The sequence below is a fragment of the Simochromis diagramma genome, unplaced genomic scaffold (genome assembly GCF_900408965.1).
Source record: "Simochromis diagramma unplaced genomic scaffold, fSimDia1.1 OVJJ01000518.1, whole genome shotgun sequence".
Classification (NCBI taxonomy): Eukaryota; Metazoa; Chordata; class Actinopteri; order Cichliformes; family Cichlidae; genus Simochromis; species Simochromis diagramma.
In genome coordinates, this window is record NW_024387336.1 from 150,112 (window position 1) to 166,389 (window position 16,278).

Consider the following 16,278-nt stretch of genomic DNA (forward strand, 5'->3'; position numbering starts at 1 on the left):
TTTAGGAGGAGGTTATTCTCCTGGCACTAGGTCTCCAGGTTCCTAATCTCCTCCAGGTAGGCAGTCTCGATGTTGTCGGAGATCAGGCCCAGAACAACAGTGTCGTCAGCAAACTTGACAATGGAGGTGGTGTCTGATGTGGCATCAGACGAGCATGCACACACACTCACATAGTAGCAAACACCATATCGCACACAAACATACAGAAAGAGAGAGAGAGCTCATTAATTAAAAGGTATCGTAGCATTTAAAGACACATCGTAATATGTTGACACTTTGCCAAGGTCTGGAACAAGACCTAAACTGTGACCCTCAGATGAGAGGAAATTGTGAAAAATATGTTATAATTGCATTTTAATTACTGTTTTTCGATCAGAAATAACTCAAATATAAACTAAAAAGTAAATTAATAGTATACTTGTAAGGTTAGTATTATGATAGAGTCGAGTATATTTTAAGTATACTCTTGTAGATATTATGACATTATGCTAGTACATTTATGGTGAACAAAAAGTACATCTAAAAGTTAATTTCAAGAATACTTTTATGTACTAAAACGGGGGCCAATGTAGTACCAAGAAGCATTATTAGTATACGTACTAGGTAAGGTATACTTGGGAAATATACTTGAAGTATACTTATTTTTTGTATGGCCAGCAACAAAAACTAATGGTTACATTTAGAGTAATGTTTACAAATGACTTCATTTAGCAGGGTGTTCTTTTTTTCTCTTCTTATTCTTTCTTATACCGGACCTTCATTTGTTTTGTATAAGGTGGTACTTTTTACGACACCTCTGCCTTACTACAGTGAACTAACCTAATAATATGCTGTGGTCGTCATTTTGCACAAGTTTAGGTGTCACATGCATGAAACCTACACCACTAACCAGCATCAGTCCTACAACTTCACTCTCAAAATTAATAAATTCTGGGACAAGCAGAAACTGTGTTTTTAGCGGTGCATTTTGTGGCAGGCCAGACTGCTATTAAATGCACTCTCCTAAAGAAATAATTCCTTTGTAGCACCACTTCGTCTTGGTTCAGAAGAGATGTCCTGGATATACATGATAATGTAACACGGGTGTTTATGTTTGTTCATGTTTAGCGCGTTGGGTTGTGTTTTTAAAGCTTTTTAATGCGATAGCCGACACCACACCTTCACCTGACGTACAACGTGACGTATGACGCACACCTCGGGTATTCACTTTCAAAACAACAATGGGGATAGAACATATTGGTCGAGGTGGTTAATGCTCCTTTCGCTGGTTGCCAACCACTATTAAATAACAACAAGAAGAAAATATTGATCTGCTTTTCTTAGTTTTGAATGTTTAAGACGCAATTCAGACTCAAACAAAGCTGCAAAGCAGGAGAACAACATGGCCATCAACTATTCTGTGCCACAGATCCAGTTCACTGCAGCACAGAGTGATGATGAGACCGTTAACATGTGCAACTTAGAAGTAGTCAGAGGTAACTGGATGTTCAATCAGGTTAAATGCAAGGTTGATTGGATTATATCTGAAGATCGTATGCTATTTGTGACAACTATGCTAGACTCCAAATTGCTCGTCCATGCGGCAGTATCTCAAAGTAAATGAAACCACTTAACACTTTTCCCCTAAAACGGACTGACATGGGACACATTAAAGTTGGATTGACACCAGCTAATCAGTCTGAAGGTAAGTGTTTTTTCATTTATTCGAGAGAAGTCCGAAATGCGTTCTTATTACTGTTTGTTTTGACTTTTAAGCTACCCTTCCAGGTTATTTTCATTCAAATGCTAAGACAAAATGTCAATATCTATGAATGTGGAGACTCAAAAGACTAGTTAGGTAATAGTTGCCGATGGATTTATGAGTCTTGATAGAAACTTGGACGTTTACAACAGGTGAATCGGTGAACTACCGAGGTTGCCCCCAAATGCTTAAAGCTGTTAAGCTGGTCGGTGTTTTCAGGTGTGCTTGTACTACCTGTACGGTGCAGAGTGCTGACTAAGTCAGGCTAAACCCATTAAAGTGTCGAGCTCAAATATCTTTTCATTTTTGTGCACTGCTCTCTTTTCGGCACACATTTTCTGTTTATTAAAGCCTTTTGTGAATAATTTTGATCATTTAAAAATTGGGAATTGGTCCCTATTGACAATACTCTTATTCTTTTATTTTTTGCATTGCATATGTCATTTAGGAAAGGTAATTGGTCCCTGAACTTTTTGCAACTATGTGTATTTGTAAATTTTGTGGCTTCTGTGCACGCAAATTCATGTTCAGTTTGCATGTTAAAAGCCACAAACATGTAGCTAACTATAGGCTTTCTTGTGGAACTGACAACTGCCCTGCCACTTTCAGAACATTTTCTGCCGTTCATTCACATATGCCTTGGAATCACAGAACAAGAGGGGAGACCACTCAAGGTTGCTCTAAATACTTCAGTGTCCGAACATCATTTTTCAGCCATATTTCTCAAAAACACAAGTAGACAGTTCAGCAGTCAAGGCAACAAGAAATTGTGGAATTTGCCATAATACAAGGACAGGACAAAGTTGAGATTCACTTGCTGTTTCCGTAGCAGTTGGAGTTTTTACAGGGTGGGGTTGCTAGCCCCACGCCCAACCCTCCTCCTTTCTCATCCGGGCTTGGGACCGGCAACGGCGGAGTTTACAAGCCGCCCTTACAAGACTCCTAAATGCCTGCTGGTCAACATCGTATGTACCTGATGATTGGACTAAAGGCACCATCATCAAACTTCCAAAGAAAGGTGATTTGGGTGACTGTAACAACTGGCGGGGCATCACGTTGCTGTCGGTACCCGGGAAAGTGTTTTGCCTCGCTCTTTTGAATCGGCTATGACGCACAGTGGACGAACGACTGCGAGAAGAGCAGGCTGGGTTTCGTAGTGGCCGGTCGTGCGTCGAGCAAATCTTTACCCTCCGCATGATCATTGAACAAACATTGGAATACCAAAGGAAGATTTCTATTAATTTCATTGGCTTCGAGAGGGCTTTTGACAGCGTCCACCAGCCGACTCTATGGGCTATCCTACACCACTATGGAGTCCCTCAGCAGTTTGTAGATGCCTTTCGTTGTCTCTACTCCAACTCCCGTTGCTGCATCCGGACGGATGACAGCTGCACAGATTTCTTCAAGATCAATACTGGCGTCCGACAAGGATGTGTGCTATCCCCTTTCCTCTTCCTGTTAGTAATTGACTTCATCATGTGATGATCAGTTGACCAAGCTGGCATCGGTGTGCCCTGGCACGAGCGCGTAATCTCACTGACTTGGATTTCGCAGATGACATTGCCCTGCTGGGCTCGACTCAGGAGGACCTCCAAAAGTTGACCGCGGTCCTGCAGAGGGAGGCAATGAAAGCTGGATTAAGAATCAGCGCCAAAAAAATCAAGGTACTCCGAGTTGGCTATGCACATGCCCGCATTCCTGTCATGATCGACCAACAACGTGCTGAAGAGGTGGAGAATTTTACATATCTTGGCAGCATCATCTCGAATGACGGGGTCTCTGATTGGGATGTCGACGCCAGAGTAGGGAAGGCGGTTGGTGTCCTGCGACGTCTCCAACCTATTTGGAACTCGACCTCCCTAAATGTTAGGGTCAAGATCAGACTATTAAACTCTATCGTCTTTCCTACTGCACTATACGCTAGTGAAACCTGGCGCTCAAAAAGTGCAATTACTCAGCACCTGAACATGCTTCAACAACGTGGCCTGCGGCGAATCCTGAGAATTTCCTACCAAGACCGAATAACAAATGAGGAGGTCCTACGAAGAGCAGGCACCCGCCCATTAGCCGATGTTGTTGCAGAAAGGCGCTTCCGCTTCGCGGGCCATATTTTACGCCTACCCCCTCATCGCCCAGCTAAGATTGCCATTACATGGCGTCCACGCACTGGCAAGCGAAAGCAAGGCTGACCAAAGATCACATGGCATCGGACATTCATGGACGATCTGAGAACTGTCGACATTGCCTGGAACGAAGCTGAAGCAGTCGCTGCCGACCGACATCGATGGAGATCACTAGCTGCCCAATCCGCCGCTCGGCGTAGGAGGAACTAAGTGCTCAGTAAGTAAGTAAGGACACAGTTAATCTATTAGAAGACAGTTGACTTTGTGTCATTTAAAAATGCAGGCTAAAATGCTCTTGCCAACCAGCACTATACAGAGCATCATAGAGGAATTTCAGAATCTTTGCAGCTGTGCAATGCACGAAACAAAAGTAGACACTGAATCTAACACCATTAACCTTTCATTGGTAATGGTAGGACTAAGGGTGGAAATTGTGACAAATTGTAAAATATACTGTATTTTTCGATGTATTTTTCAACTTTTGAAGCAAGACCTTGAGTTTGTAGTTATTTTGCAGTCCTGGCATTGATTTTCATCTTCAGACAAGGTCCCCAAAACTGTCTTTCTGTTAGTACTCAATCCTAATTGCAGGGTTCATCTTTTAGTGAGGACATATTTGTTGAAATAGCCATATAAAGTTGCTTTTCCAGTGATCTCTCTCTCTTATTTTTAGATGGCAACAGACCAAAGAATTTGAATGTCACCATTACTCTGGAGCTTGGGAAAGATTTCCATTCCAACTGTTGCATGCAATCACAAGAGGAGACAGCTCATCCAGAGGACAGGAGAAGTATGGTTAGAATTGTTGTGGAGGCCATGCAAGTTCACTGCAGAAATCCTAAACGTGCATCTTGTGAAGAGGTTGCTAAGATCATTGTAAACAGATACCCTCAAACATTTGCAGATTTTACTGAAAAGGGAGAAAGACTGGGTTGTGGACATTATTCACTACTAAGAAGCATCAAATCTAGAGTTGAACATGTTAATCAAGATAACATGTTCAGTGAAACTTTGTGAAACAAAGAGAACCAGGAATGAGGAAGACTGCAGTCCCAACAATAATGCAACCTCACCTAAAAAGTTAGATGCCTTGTAGATAGCTATGGTTATATTAGCCAGTTGAACTTCCTGAGGAGGAAATGCCAGCTTCTTTAGAGGAAAAGAAAGTCATCCTGTTAACAATTTTTAATTCACAAGGACTTGGGAGCTGTGGAGAGACCTGATGTGGATGACTACATGTGCCTCACATATATTTCTCAGCGCCAGCTTATCAACAGTTGCCCCTCACTTTCAGTAGCTGAAATTCAGGAGCAGTGGCCATTCTTGTTTACTTGGAAAGGTCTTTCAAACCACTTTCAGAAACTCACAGGTATTGATATCAGTGAGCGCTTAAGTCGGGCCCTCATAACCAAAGGCAGAAGGATTGTTAACTATTTCTCCAGCCAGAAGCTCAAATGGAACCTTGGTATAAGGACACTCATCCAGCAGATAGAAAGTGAGGGAGTTTTGACTAACAACAAGGTTGGCACAGCAGCCATACTTCGCATGATGAAGTATTACAAGTAAGATGAAGACTCCCTCTTTGTCTTAGCAGATGTAAGCTTTTTTCATACAGCTCTATGTTTAATGCTGTTGCTTGCTGTCCTGTTTTTTTTTTTTTTTTTTTTTTTTTTTGTTACATAAAATGTCTTGGTCCTTTTTCTGCCAGGAAACATCTACCAGGGTGTCCCTTGAAGCAAAGAGCAACCTGCCAATCACCCCAAGGCTGATTATGCTTGGTAAGAAGTCATTTATGAAATAGAGCTGATTAGACCATATTAAAATTTCTGTTTGGCACAGGAGCTTTTCATGGACACAGGCATCCAGTCTGTTTTGTTAGCTCAAATTTCTGTAATTTCCTTTATAAACCAAGGTTGTTGGACATGTGTCTCAGTGAATCCAGCAAAGTAAGAATATCAAATTTCACATTACATATTACTGATCAACATGGTAGTCTAGCTACACCAACAACAGGAATACTGAAGTCAATACTGTAAAGTTTAACAGCAGCACAAACTATAAACTCCAAAATAACCATACAGTTGATTCATCTCCGGTAATTTAATTGGGCTGACTGTTTGTTAGGTGTGTTTAATGTGCAGAATAATTCCCAGTTATGTACAATTATAATATGTTAAAACAGACTTATGTACATAAGGCCATTAATAATTAACTATATGTAGCTATTTGCTTTATGCCTATCTAGACAGTGTAAAGAAGTGAAGTATTGAAATTATTTTATGTTGCATAATGACAACATGTTGCCCCTATACATTTAAGGACAACGTTCAATGACCGCCACCTGCTGGATGGTGAGTGCAGAGGGGCGTGTAATTGCTGAGCTGGACAAAGAGAGCACCTTTGCTGATGCAATGTCAGTCTTCTTTGGTTCAGTCTATGTATTGAACCTGGAATACCAGGAGTCAGCGTGTGCAAGATTGGAACTAATTCAGAGGTATGTTTGAACAGTTAGCTAATAGTGATAGATGATGAATACATTATCCCTAAGTAACTCGTTATTTCAAATCACAACTCAATGTTACTGTATGTTACTATTTATTATGGCATGTTTTAAGGTTTTTTTTTCCCTGAAGAGGGAACAAAATGTACCTCCAAGGTCGGGACAAGCAGAAAGTCTGGGACCACTGTGAAGCGAAAGGTTGTTCATATTAACCCTCAAGTCACAACTTTCCTCCAGCAGCTTGCTGAATTTGAGTGGAAAACTTCAAATTAGGTAATTGTTTTTGCCATTTATAGTGAATTTCTTGTATAATTTAAGTGACCAATGTGTTGTTACCTGTGTCTCCACAGACGATCCATGGCCCATGCTTTCTGGACATTTACACAAGGCGAACAACAATGAAGACAAGTTCTCTTGCCATCTTGCAAGACGCTGTCTCTGTCCAATAGGTTTTTTGAGTGCAACAGTTTAGATTTCCTTCTTTTACCAGTTTGTTAAATATTATTTCAGCTACTTACACTTTAATTGTCACATGTATTGGCTCACCCTACAAATCAATGAACTCAGTCCACAAAGCAAGGTCAGGGTTCAGTGCAGGTCAGTCAAGTTCCTTAACACCACACACGCTCATCCATGTCCTTGTGGACCCAGCTTTGTGCATTGATTTGGTAGTGTGAGCCAGTATTTTGGACAAAGTGTATATAAAGGCAGAAGTGTGGGGCTTGATATTATATTAATTACAATTCAGTTTATTTGTATGGTGCCAACAAAATGAATGCCAAGGCACTTCACACTGTAGGTTTAAGATCCTACAAAATATAACTAAGAAAACCCAACACTTGAGCATATGTTTTCTGCCATGATATGGATATAACATAATATCGTTATTGTTTGTACAACCATCTGAGAAAATAATGGATTACATGGTTTAGTAAAAACAAATGCTTCCTCAGTGAAAATATGTTTTCAGTTCTTTTCAGTTTTTGATTTTGGAAATGTGTATTTCTGCAGAGGAAAATTAGAACAGAAATAAAAAGTGGTGTGAAGCACATGAACTATATTTTGTGTGTATCTATCTCGATCAATCGATCGATAGTCGGTGTATATATATATGTTTTTATTAGGGGTGCAACGATACACAAAATTCACGGTTCGGTTCGGTTCGATACTTTGGTGTCACGGTTCGATATTTTTTCAATACAAAAAAAATGTTCATGCCTTTTTAATTTGTCATTTATTAAAATTATAAATATATATTTTAACTCAAAAGTACAGTTTTTAAATTTAACCCTAACCCTTGTGTGTGTTTTTTATTTTGACAGCGAATGCGCACCTGCGGACCACTTATGTGCAGCCCTGGTTATTTAGCTCGTCATATTGCAGCCACAGAAATTCTTTTGTCCATGAAACCATAAAGCTGCACTTTCTTTTTGCCTTATAGTCTGATTTGTCATAACTTTTCCGTTTTGTCGTAAGCTTTTCTTTGGCTGTCACTTCTTCACCCTGACCTGTCTTATTTGGCTCAGCAGAACTAAAATATATATCTGTCTGTGAAGGTTCTCAGTCATCCAGGTCATCGTAGTCAAATATATATCCTACTGCTTTTACACACACACACACACACACACACACACACACACGCACTCACATAAGCTCAGTGATTCTCTGCGCGATCAACCTCTCACATGTTTAAGCTTGCTGCGGGAGATTTCACTTGTCATGTTTGCATAGTAAGCTAACAATTAATAAGACGATGTCAGAGGAATTGGTGCACAAATTATCATCACTCACAGATCAGTGCTGTCGCTCTCTATACACAGTTCGCGCGATTGCAAAGTGAAAGCAAAAAAACAAGCGCAAATTCAAATGCGATTTCAATATGTCACATATTGACAGTGGCTCACCGATGCCAATGACATAATTACCCAGCTACATTTCTGAAAGAATGCAAAAGCATTGACATATATTTTTCCTTCCTACAATAGCCCGACGGGCAGGGCAGAGATAGATTTTGGTAGCCCGACTGAAAAAAATCGCTAGCCCCGGGACGTTGGGCTAGCGATATTGCGAGCCCTGTATCTGATTGAGGAATCACTCATCTTTGTAAAAGAGAGTTTATTACAGAGAAATGTCTCTTTCCAAAATAAAAGCTATATTATCTGCTTCTTCTGGGCTATATTCTTAGCAGCATAAGGAGAATCATGTGCTAACAGCTGTCTAAATGACTCGGCTAAAGTTAGTAGCATGCTTGTTGTTTTTGTCTTTGCACTAGGATGATGTCGGCGTAAATGTGCAGTCATATTCGTTGTGTTCCCACTAGTGCTTTCAGGTTAATCTCGTTGAAATGACCTTAACACCACAACACGGCAAATCTCCGTTAACGAGCTACCGCTGATGGCCCGTGCATGGGGCTAGACGGCCAACACGTTAACGAGCTAACTGCGCTAACACACTAGTTCCCACCCATGTAATTGAGCATTGCGTGGCACATCCAACATACTGTTTTACTTTAGTCCATGACTTGCTTACCTTCAGGGTCATACGTCACATGAAAACCAAAATAATTCCAAACGCCAGATCTGAATGAGGGTGGGGGAGAGGTCCATGTTACAAGGAGAGCTTAACTTCTGTCTCGCTAGCTTGCCCTGCGCTCTTCCTTCTGACAATGCTGTCTGTGTTGAGCGCTCAGTGAATCTGCGTTCGACTACTCCGCCTAGGCTGCACTGTCGAGCCTAGGCGGAGTAGTCGAACGCAGATTCACTGAGCGCTCAACACAGACAGCATCGTCAGAAGGAAAGTTGATAAAATAAATTACAAATTTTGTATTGTTCGATACATATGCGTACCGAACCGAAAGCACTGTATCGAACGGTTCAATATCGATACGAATATCGTTGCACCCCTAGTTTTTATGTAAAAATATATATAAATAAATGGTACATTTTTTTTTTAATACAATACAATTTTTTTGGAACCCTCCATTCTCTTACAGTATGTTACTGTTTCTTTAAATTACGGTAAATTACAACCTGTTAAACAGTAAATGACCGCCTGTAGGAGCACGGTATCCTCTAGCAGAGATGAATATTTTTGGTACTGATGATGCGTGATAACGGTAAGTTACTGGTAAATATATTGCAGTTTATTACCTTGCAGCGGGCTTACAGTGACATATCGTGAAAAAACGGTAGTATACCAATTTCTTAATCACAGTATGATGTTACTTTGTTGACGTAATTTACACCATAACGACATAACGGTATCTCACTGTGAGATACTGTAAAAAAAGCTACGGTGCGTTACCATAATTTGTCCAAGAGTATTATACCACAACACCAAAAAATGGTATCATCCTGCAGAACGGTAAGCTACCGTGCAACAATGACGCCAGTATGTTACCGTAAAGTGGAGACGAAAAGTCTAACAGTGCAGCCCAGGAAACACCAAGGCTCAAGCCTGCTATGAATGTGAAAGAGCTAGAACACCAACATCACTCTCCACACTGATGAGTTTAGAAAATGATGGTTGAAGATTGACCTATAAATAACTGGGTCAAAAGATGGCTTTGTAAGTAATGGTTTAATTTCTGCCACCTTAAATGTCTGTGGTATTATAGCCCAGTAATATGGATAAATAGATCATATTTAAGATTGAAGCATTAATTAATAGAAAGACTTTTTGATCAGTCTTGATAAATATGCTTTACCTGATTTTACACATTACATTGGAACAAGACGGATGGACAAAGGCACCAGGTGGTAGCACATTTGAGCCCTGCCCTAAACCGTTAGTCACTTTCACATGCGCACACACTTCAGCACCTCCAACTTCAAAGTCCTTCCCATGGCTCTGCTTCAGAAACCAACACACAATGTTATGGTGACTTTGTGAACCTTTAATACTCTGTTTGGTCTCAGTTAGTCTAATTTTTTTTAACAAGTCCTGTGTGATTCCTCATCAGTGTTAAGTTTTCTCTGGCTGTGGAGTTTGTATTGGAATCTGTGCTGTGCTGGGAACAGGCTGTTTGGTGGCATTAGCAATTATCAGATTTTTCAAATTAATTTGTATGAAAAAAAAAAAACTAACCTTCACTTTCCCCTCACTACACTTTCATGACAATTAAAGTCCTTTCAGGCAGCAGTTCTCCTATAACTCATTTTCAAATGCATTTATTTATACATGTTTGACTTCAGCTGTTTCAGTTGCTTAAGATTTGATGCTTCATTTGAACCTTGCAGTGTTTCAGCAGTGAGTAAAATATTTAATATTTATTAGTTGGTTTGTTTTTGCATCTTGTAGCTGACAACTCCAATCCTGTCACATTTTTCTATAGGTTTGAACAGACTCTTTGTGCGTTAACATGTTTTAACTCTGTCAGACATCAGCAGCCCTGTTAAACAGGCTGAAGCACAAAGTTATTTCAGATATCATGAAGTTGACATTCCTCAAAACTACAGTATGATTTACAATAAAAAGCCTTGAAAGCACAGAGTGGCTTCTTATCACAAAGCTGCACTTTCCGAGGCACTTCAATATGTTTTTAGACACTTGATCATCATATTTCTCTGATTTTAGAGCCACAGAGCTGATCCATTTTAATGCTTTGAATAAGAAACCTGAGGTCACTTAGTCCATTAGTAAAATACAGACTTTTTCATGTAAGTGTATGCACAAACCAGACCAAAACAAGCCACAATACAGTGAACTTTTCCACATTTTGTCACATTACAGCCACAAACATGAATCAATTTTATTGGAATTCCACGTGAAAGACCAATACAAAGTGGTGTACACGTGAGAAGTGGAACGAAAATCATACATGATTCATAACATTTTTTACAAATACATAACTGAAAAGTGGGTTGTGTGTAATTATTCAGCCCCGTGAATCAATACTTTGTAGAACCACCTTTTGCTGCAATTACAGCTGTCAGTCTTTTAGGGCAGAGCTTCCCAAAGTGTGGGGCCCGGCCCCTAGGAGGGGCGCAGAGCCATTGCAGGGGGGGCGGGTATGAAAAGGGGGGGAAAAAACCAAAACGCTTGGACACTGCTAGCACGGGGCGCCCAGACAAATGCATAGTAGGAGATGAAGCATCGCTGAATATGTTTCCAAACCAACTTCATTCTAAGCCAAAGACTAGAAAATATGGTGAAGCATATCTGCCCTTTGGTTTCACCTGCACAAGTGCCGAGGTAGGTCTTTCCCCTGCAGAATTGCTTTTCCCTTCGTCGGGAGCACATGCTGGGCTGTTCAAATCACGGACAAACAGTATCCCACATTCTTGATTTTTAGTTCACAAACACTTGTTGTAATGACTAACCACTCCTGACATTTTGGAGATGTTAGCTCTTTATACAGTAAAGTTACAGTGGGATACAAATAATATCAGGCTGATCCTGCCACGATTTGTTCCTCGGTTCAAATCACAGACAAACAGTATCCCACAGTTGTTTATGTTTTTAAACCCATTTTGCACACAGACGCATTTTTTGAAAAATGTATTGATAGCAATGTTTATTATTACACAGGAAAAAAAACAACTACACGTAAAATAATCACACCGTGACGCCTCTGCCTTTCTAAATGGAGGGACAGTAACTGCATGTGTATATGAAGCATGTAAAACCTGAGGACAGTCAGATTAACAGTAACAGTATTTTGTCTCTATTTGCAATTCATCTCATGTAAACAATAACGTGGCGCACAGCGTGATGTGAAAAAAGGCACATACCTGTGACGTTGTGTGACGAACTCTGTATTCCTCGTCCACACGTAAACGCAAAAAAGGAGTTTTAAAAAATCTCAGTTTTCGGTGATTCAAAACGCCGTTTACGTGTAGCTGCGTAGCCAAAACCTCTCCGACAACATCACTAAACAACAAAAACGAAAAAACTCAGTTCATTAGTCCCACCCCCGCCCTAACGGCAGCAAACATAGTTCTGGCGGCCGACCCGGTGGGCGGCAAAACAGGCGAGACCTGCTGTGGGTCGGTAGAGACTGAAAACAGTTCAGGTGGCCTACCTCTAGTCTATTGGTGGAAGCGCAGGATCTCCGGCGGGCGGCCACAGGTCCAGTAGCAGCAACGAAACAGTTCTGGGGGCCTGCCACTGATCCAGTGGCGGCGGTGCTGCATCTCTGGTGGCCTGCCACGGACTGGGTGGCGCCGGCGTTGCAGCTCCGGCGGGCGGCAGAGTTGAAAGGCCCAAGATCCCCGACGTGCTGGACGTGGACGGCGTGGTGGGCGCACTGGACGTGGACGGCGTGGAGATGCATCCTGCGCGCCGACCTCCGGCTCTGGCCGAGCGGGTCCCTCCGGCCTGCCGAGCCCCTCTCTCGATAGTGGCCGCTCCTCCGGCAGCGGCGCTGGCTCCACCGGCTCGCCGAGCTCCTCCGGCAGCGGCGCTGGCTCCACCGGCATGCCGAGCTGCTCGCTGAGCCGCTCCAGCTCGCTGAGCTCCTCCTCCCACTCTCCGGGCTCCTGCTCCGGCTCGCAGGGCTCCTCAGCCGGCCGTTCGGGCACCTCCCGCTCTCTGAGCTCCTGCTCCGGCTCGCAGGACTCCGCAGCTGGCGGTGCGGGCTCCTCCCGCTCGCTGAGCTGCTCCTCCGGCTGCGGCGCGGGCTCCCCGGCGCGGGCTCCCCGGCGCGGGCTCCCCCCGCTCGCTGAGCTGCTCCTCCGGCTGCGGCGCGGGCTCCCCGGCGCGGGCTCCCCCCGCTCGCTGAGCTGCTCCTCCGGCTGCGGCGCGGGCTCCCCCCGCTCGCTGAGCTGCTCACCTGGCGGTGACGATGGCGACACGGCAGCAGCAGGCGGTGGATGTGGTGGTAGAGCATTGGACGTGGAAGGCGGAACAGATGACGACTGAGTGACTAGCTGGGCAGCTAATTGAAGTGAGGGTGATATGGCTATCATGAAGGGTGGAGAGGATGAAAATGATACAGCTGGCTCAACAAATACCTGGGGTCCAGAGGCAGCTGAGGCCTCCAGTTCGGCCTCTGGGGAAGCCCTGGGGAGAACCTCCATCTCCATGTGGCCAGACTGGGCCAAAACGTCATCTGGGTCTGCATGCTCTGAGCTCCCTAGCTCCAGGCTCACAGTCTCAAAGTGAACATTTTCAGAGTCTTTGGAGATAATGCAAACAGTTTCTGACCCCACCGACTCTGAGCTAACGACTTCAGGGCTGTCTATGCAAAATTCTGCCCCAGAATTAGCACTCAGACCACATTTGTCTGTCAGTGGGCCAAAGGTCTCCACTGGGGGTTCAGTTACACCTTCTACAGTTTTTCCATTGTTAATTGCCGTCTCTATTTCCATGTTCACAGGGAGGGAATTTACAACACCGGCAGAGTCCATTTTACTCACTGTGGCATCCAGAGCCGCTGGTCCTGAGTCTTCAACCAGCACAGGAGTGAGTGTAGACGAGGCTGAACGCTGCTTGCGAGGACGCCTTCTCCGTGAAGGCGGGGCCGGGTGTATGGAAACCGTCCTCTGCTGTTCATCTGTGTTTTGATTTTCAATGACAGGATTAATAGAAACAAATGAGTCTGGTTTACTCACTGTGGTAATGAGTGCTGTTGGTCCGTTGCCAGCTGACCGGGCTGAAACCGCAGGAGTGGGTTGAGGTGTAATGGGGTGATGATGGCGAGTGCGACATCCCTTCTGTAGTGGAGGATCAAACAATTGTGCCACAAGCATCGACGGGAAAGTCCTCCGCCGATGCGCGAAAAACCAAGCGACTAGGGCTTCCAGGACAGCAGCTGAACCTTCCTTGCTCGGACTGCCCAAGCCGAATAATTCAAAACTAGAGCTCTCCCGTAAACTAGTGACCAATGGCTTAAGGTTGTTAATGTCCAAAAAGTTCATGGTTAAGGTAGTGGATGAGAGATAATTGTCAAAGAACACTACCTGTATAAGTCTCTTGTGTGGGTCTACAGCCTGGATTACGCTCCGGCAGTAATCCCATAACTGCGCGAGCGATCTCTCCTCCGTGGCAACTCCTGAGTTTGCTGGGTCCATGGTGGTTGGCGGGATCATTCTGTCACGGTCTGGCTGGCAGACTGTGGGGATATGGGGGAATGAGGACCCAAAACGCATGGTTCTGCGATGCAAACAGTGCACTTTATTTACAGTGAAGGTAACAGATGCACAATAAATCCCCTTTGCTCCCTAGACTCCCATGTAGGGATGGGTATCGTTTAGGTTTTATCCGATACCGGTGCCAAACCGGTACTTTTGAAACTGTGCCGGTGCTTAAACGGTGCTCAAACCGGTGCTTAAAGAATGGAGAACACAAAATTGGTCCAAAAACCTCTCATATTCAGCTGTTTTTTTGTAAAAAGATAACAATGTTAGCCTTTTCTGCAGCTATGGGGCATATATGGTATCACTCTTTGCTGGAAGCAGTGCTTAAACAATGGAAAAAACACAAACTTTGTCCAAAAACCTCTCATGTTTAACTGTTTTCCTCTTTTTCTTTGGTCATTTTAGCCTTTTTGGCCAGGGTGAAGGGAATATCTGCCATCAAACAAGAAGACAGCCGCATGTAACTACGACGGTGTTTGCTAGTTCACCTTACATGCATTAATTTAATAACGTGGTTAGCCTACTCAACGCAAATTACACACGAACAACATTAAGCTATTCACGCAGAGAAGAACGGCTGCTGCTGCCGTCATCATCCATCATCATTTCTGCTACACTGGCAGGGCTAGGGGCCAGGACTCTACTCTTTGTGTTTTTGGGGGATGTTGCTAACTCCGGGTCCGATAACAGGCAACCCACCCGCAGTAGATGTGCTCGGCGTGAGGTCTCGCAGCAAGCTATCAAATACGGCGCTTTTCTCGGCTTTAAAAAAAAACGCTATGCGTCGCCAGGTGTTTCATCGGATTTGAGGTGTTACCTCCTTTGACAGTATCACAGTATCAGCTTAAAGCACTTGTTGCAGGCTGCTGAGTTTGCATATTTTGCTGTGAAGTACAGCCAGACTTTTGACCGCTTTGCCTTGGGCATTTTTAATCTGTAGCTCTGCTCTAAAAGAACGTACGTACCTGGCCCCGCCTACTATCCTCGGAAACGTAAAATGATTGGCTAGAATCTAAAGTGTATCACAGCTCAGGGGAAAAAAAGCACCGAAATAAAGCACCGAAATGTGCGCTGCTTTTCGGTCTGGTTACTACCGTTTATGTCAGAACCGACACCGGTACCCATCCCTACTCCCATGTGTGTGTTCCCCTCCGACGTCCGTGCTCGTGCTCCCGGCAGTTGTGTTTCTGCACACCCTGTGCATGCTGCCCTTCTAGTCCCTCGTTCCACCTGTAGGACAATAACAGAAGCAGCCGTTAAACACTGAGCGCACACACACGCACGCACACACACACACACACACACACACACACACACACACACACACACACACGATCCACACTTCCTACTACTACACACACTGACTTGGAGTCTTAGCTTAATGATCCTGCACCGGTGGGAGCTCCAACACTTTCTTAAGTAGCTCCCCCGATGAGCCCTGATCACCAACAGGTGTGTGGCAGGAACTTCAGGTGTGGCCAGTCCTCCTGCAGGGCCACACCCATCAGGCCTGCATGTAGCTGTCCTCCAGCCACACATGTACACACCCTGCCTCTACATACGAGTGGAACACCAAACACAGCATAGTGCAGAAAAACACATCCCCAAACAACAATACTAATAACAATACTAATAACAATAATGGTCCATCCTGCTCACGGACCCCCGAGTCCTCCAGAGCCGGGTCCGTGACAGTGTGGTTGGAGGATGTGTTTGTGCATGTGCGTGCGTGCGTGCGCACACGCACAACATTGAACTTCAAGTCAGTTTTCTCTTCTTTGACACAAAGCAGTCCACATAAATGTTGTATCAGTGTTAGATTTCTTTAAATATAGA

The 16,278-nt window shown here is 43.7% G+C and overlaps 1 protein-coding gene and 1 pseudogene across 1 annotated transcript; one reads left to right on the top strand and one right to left on the bottom strand.

Annotated features, from left to right (window-relative positions):
• Positions 1 to 4,656: 4,656 nt before the first annotated feature.
• On the top strand, positions 4,657 to 6,637 carry LOC120718184 (annotated as a pseudogene).
• Positions 6,638 to 12,393: 5,756 nt separating this feature from the next.
• Positions 12,394 to 15,929, bottom strand: LOC120718186 (fibrous sheath CABYR-binding protein-like). Its single transcript, XM_040006609.1, has 2 exons — positions 15,580 to 15,929; positions 12,394 to 14,538 (listed from the first exon to the last, which is right to left on the bottom strand). Exon 2 carries the CDS (start codon positions 14,452 to 14,454, stop codon positions 12,394 to 12,396), a length of 2,061 nt encoding a protein of 686 aa, XP_039862543.1. The 5' UTR covers positions 14,455 to 14,538; positions 15,580 to 15,929.
• Between the last annotated feature and the right edge of the window lie 349 nt (positions 15,930 to 16,278).

Excerpts from the sequence above, each read along its gene's own strand:
- LOC120718186 (XM_040006609.1), bottom strand. The coding sequence starts at position 14,454 with ATGCGTTTTGGGTCCTCATTCCCCCATATCCCCACAGTCTGCCAGCCA.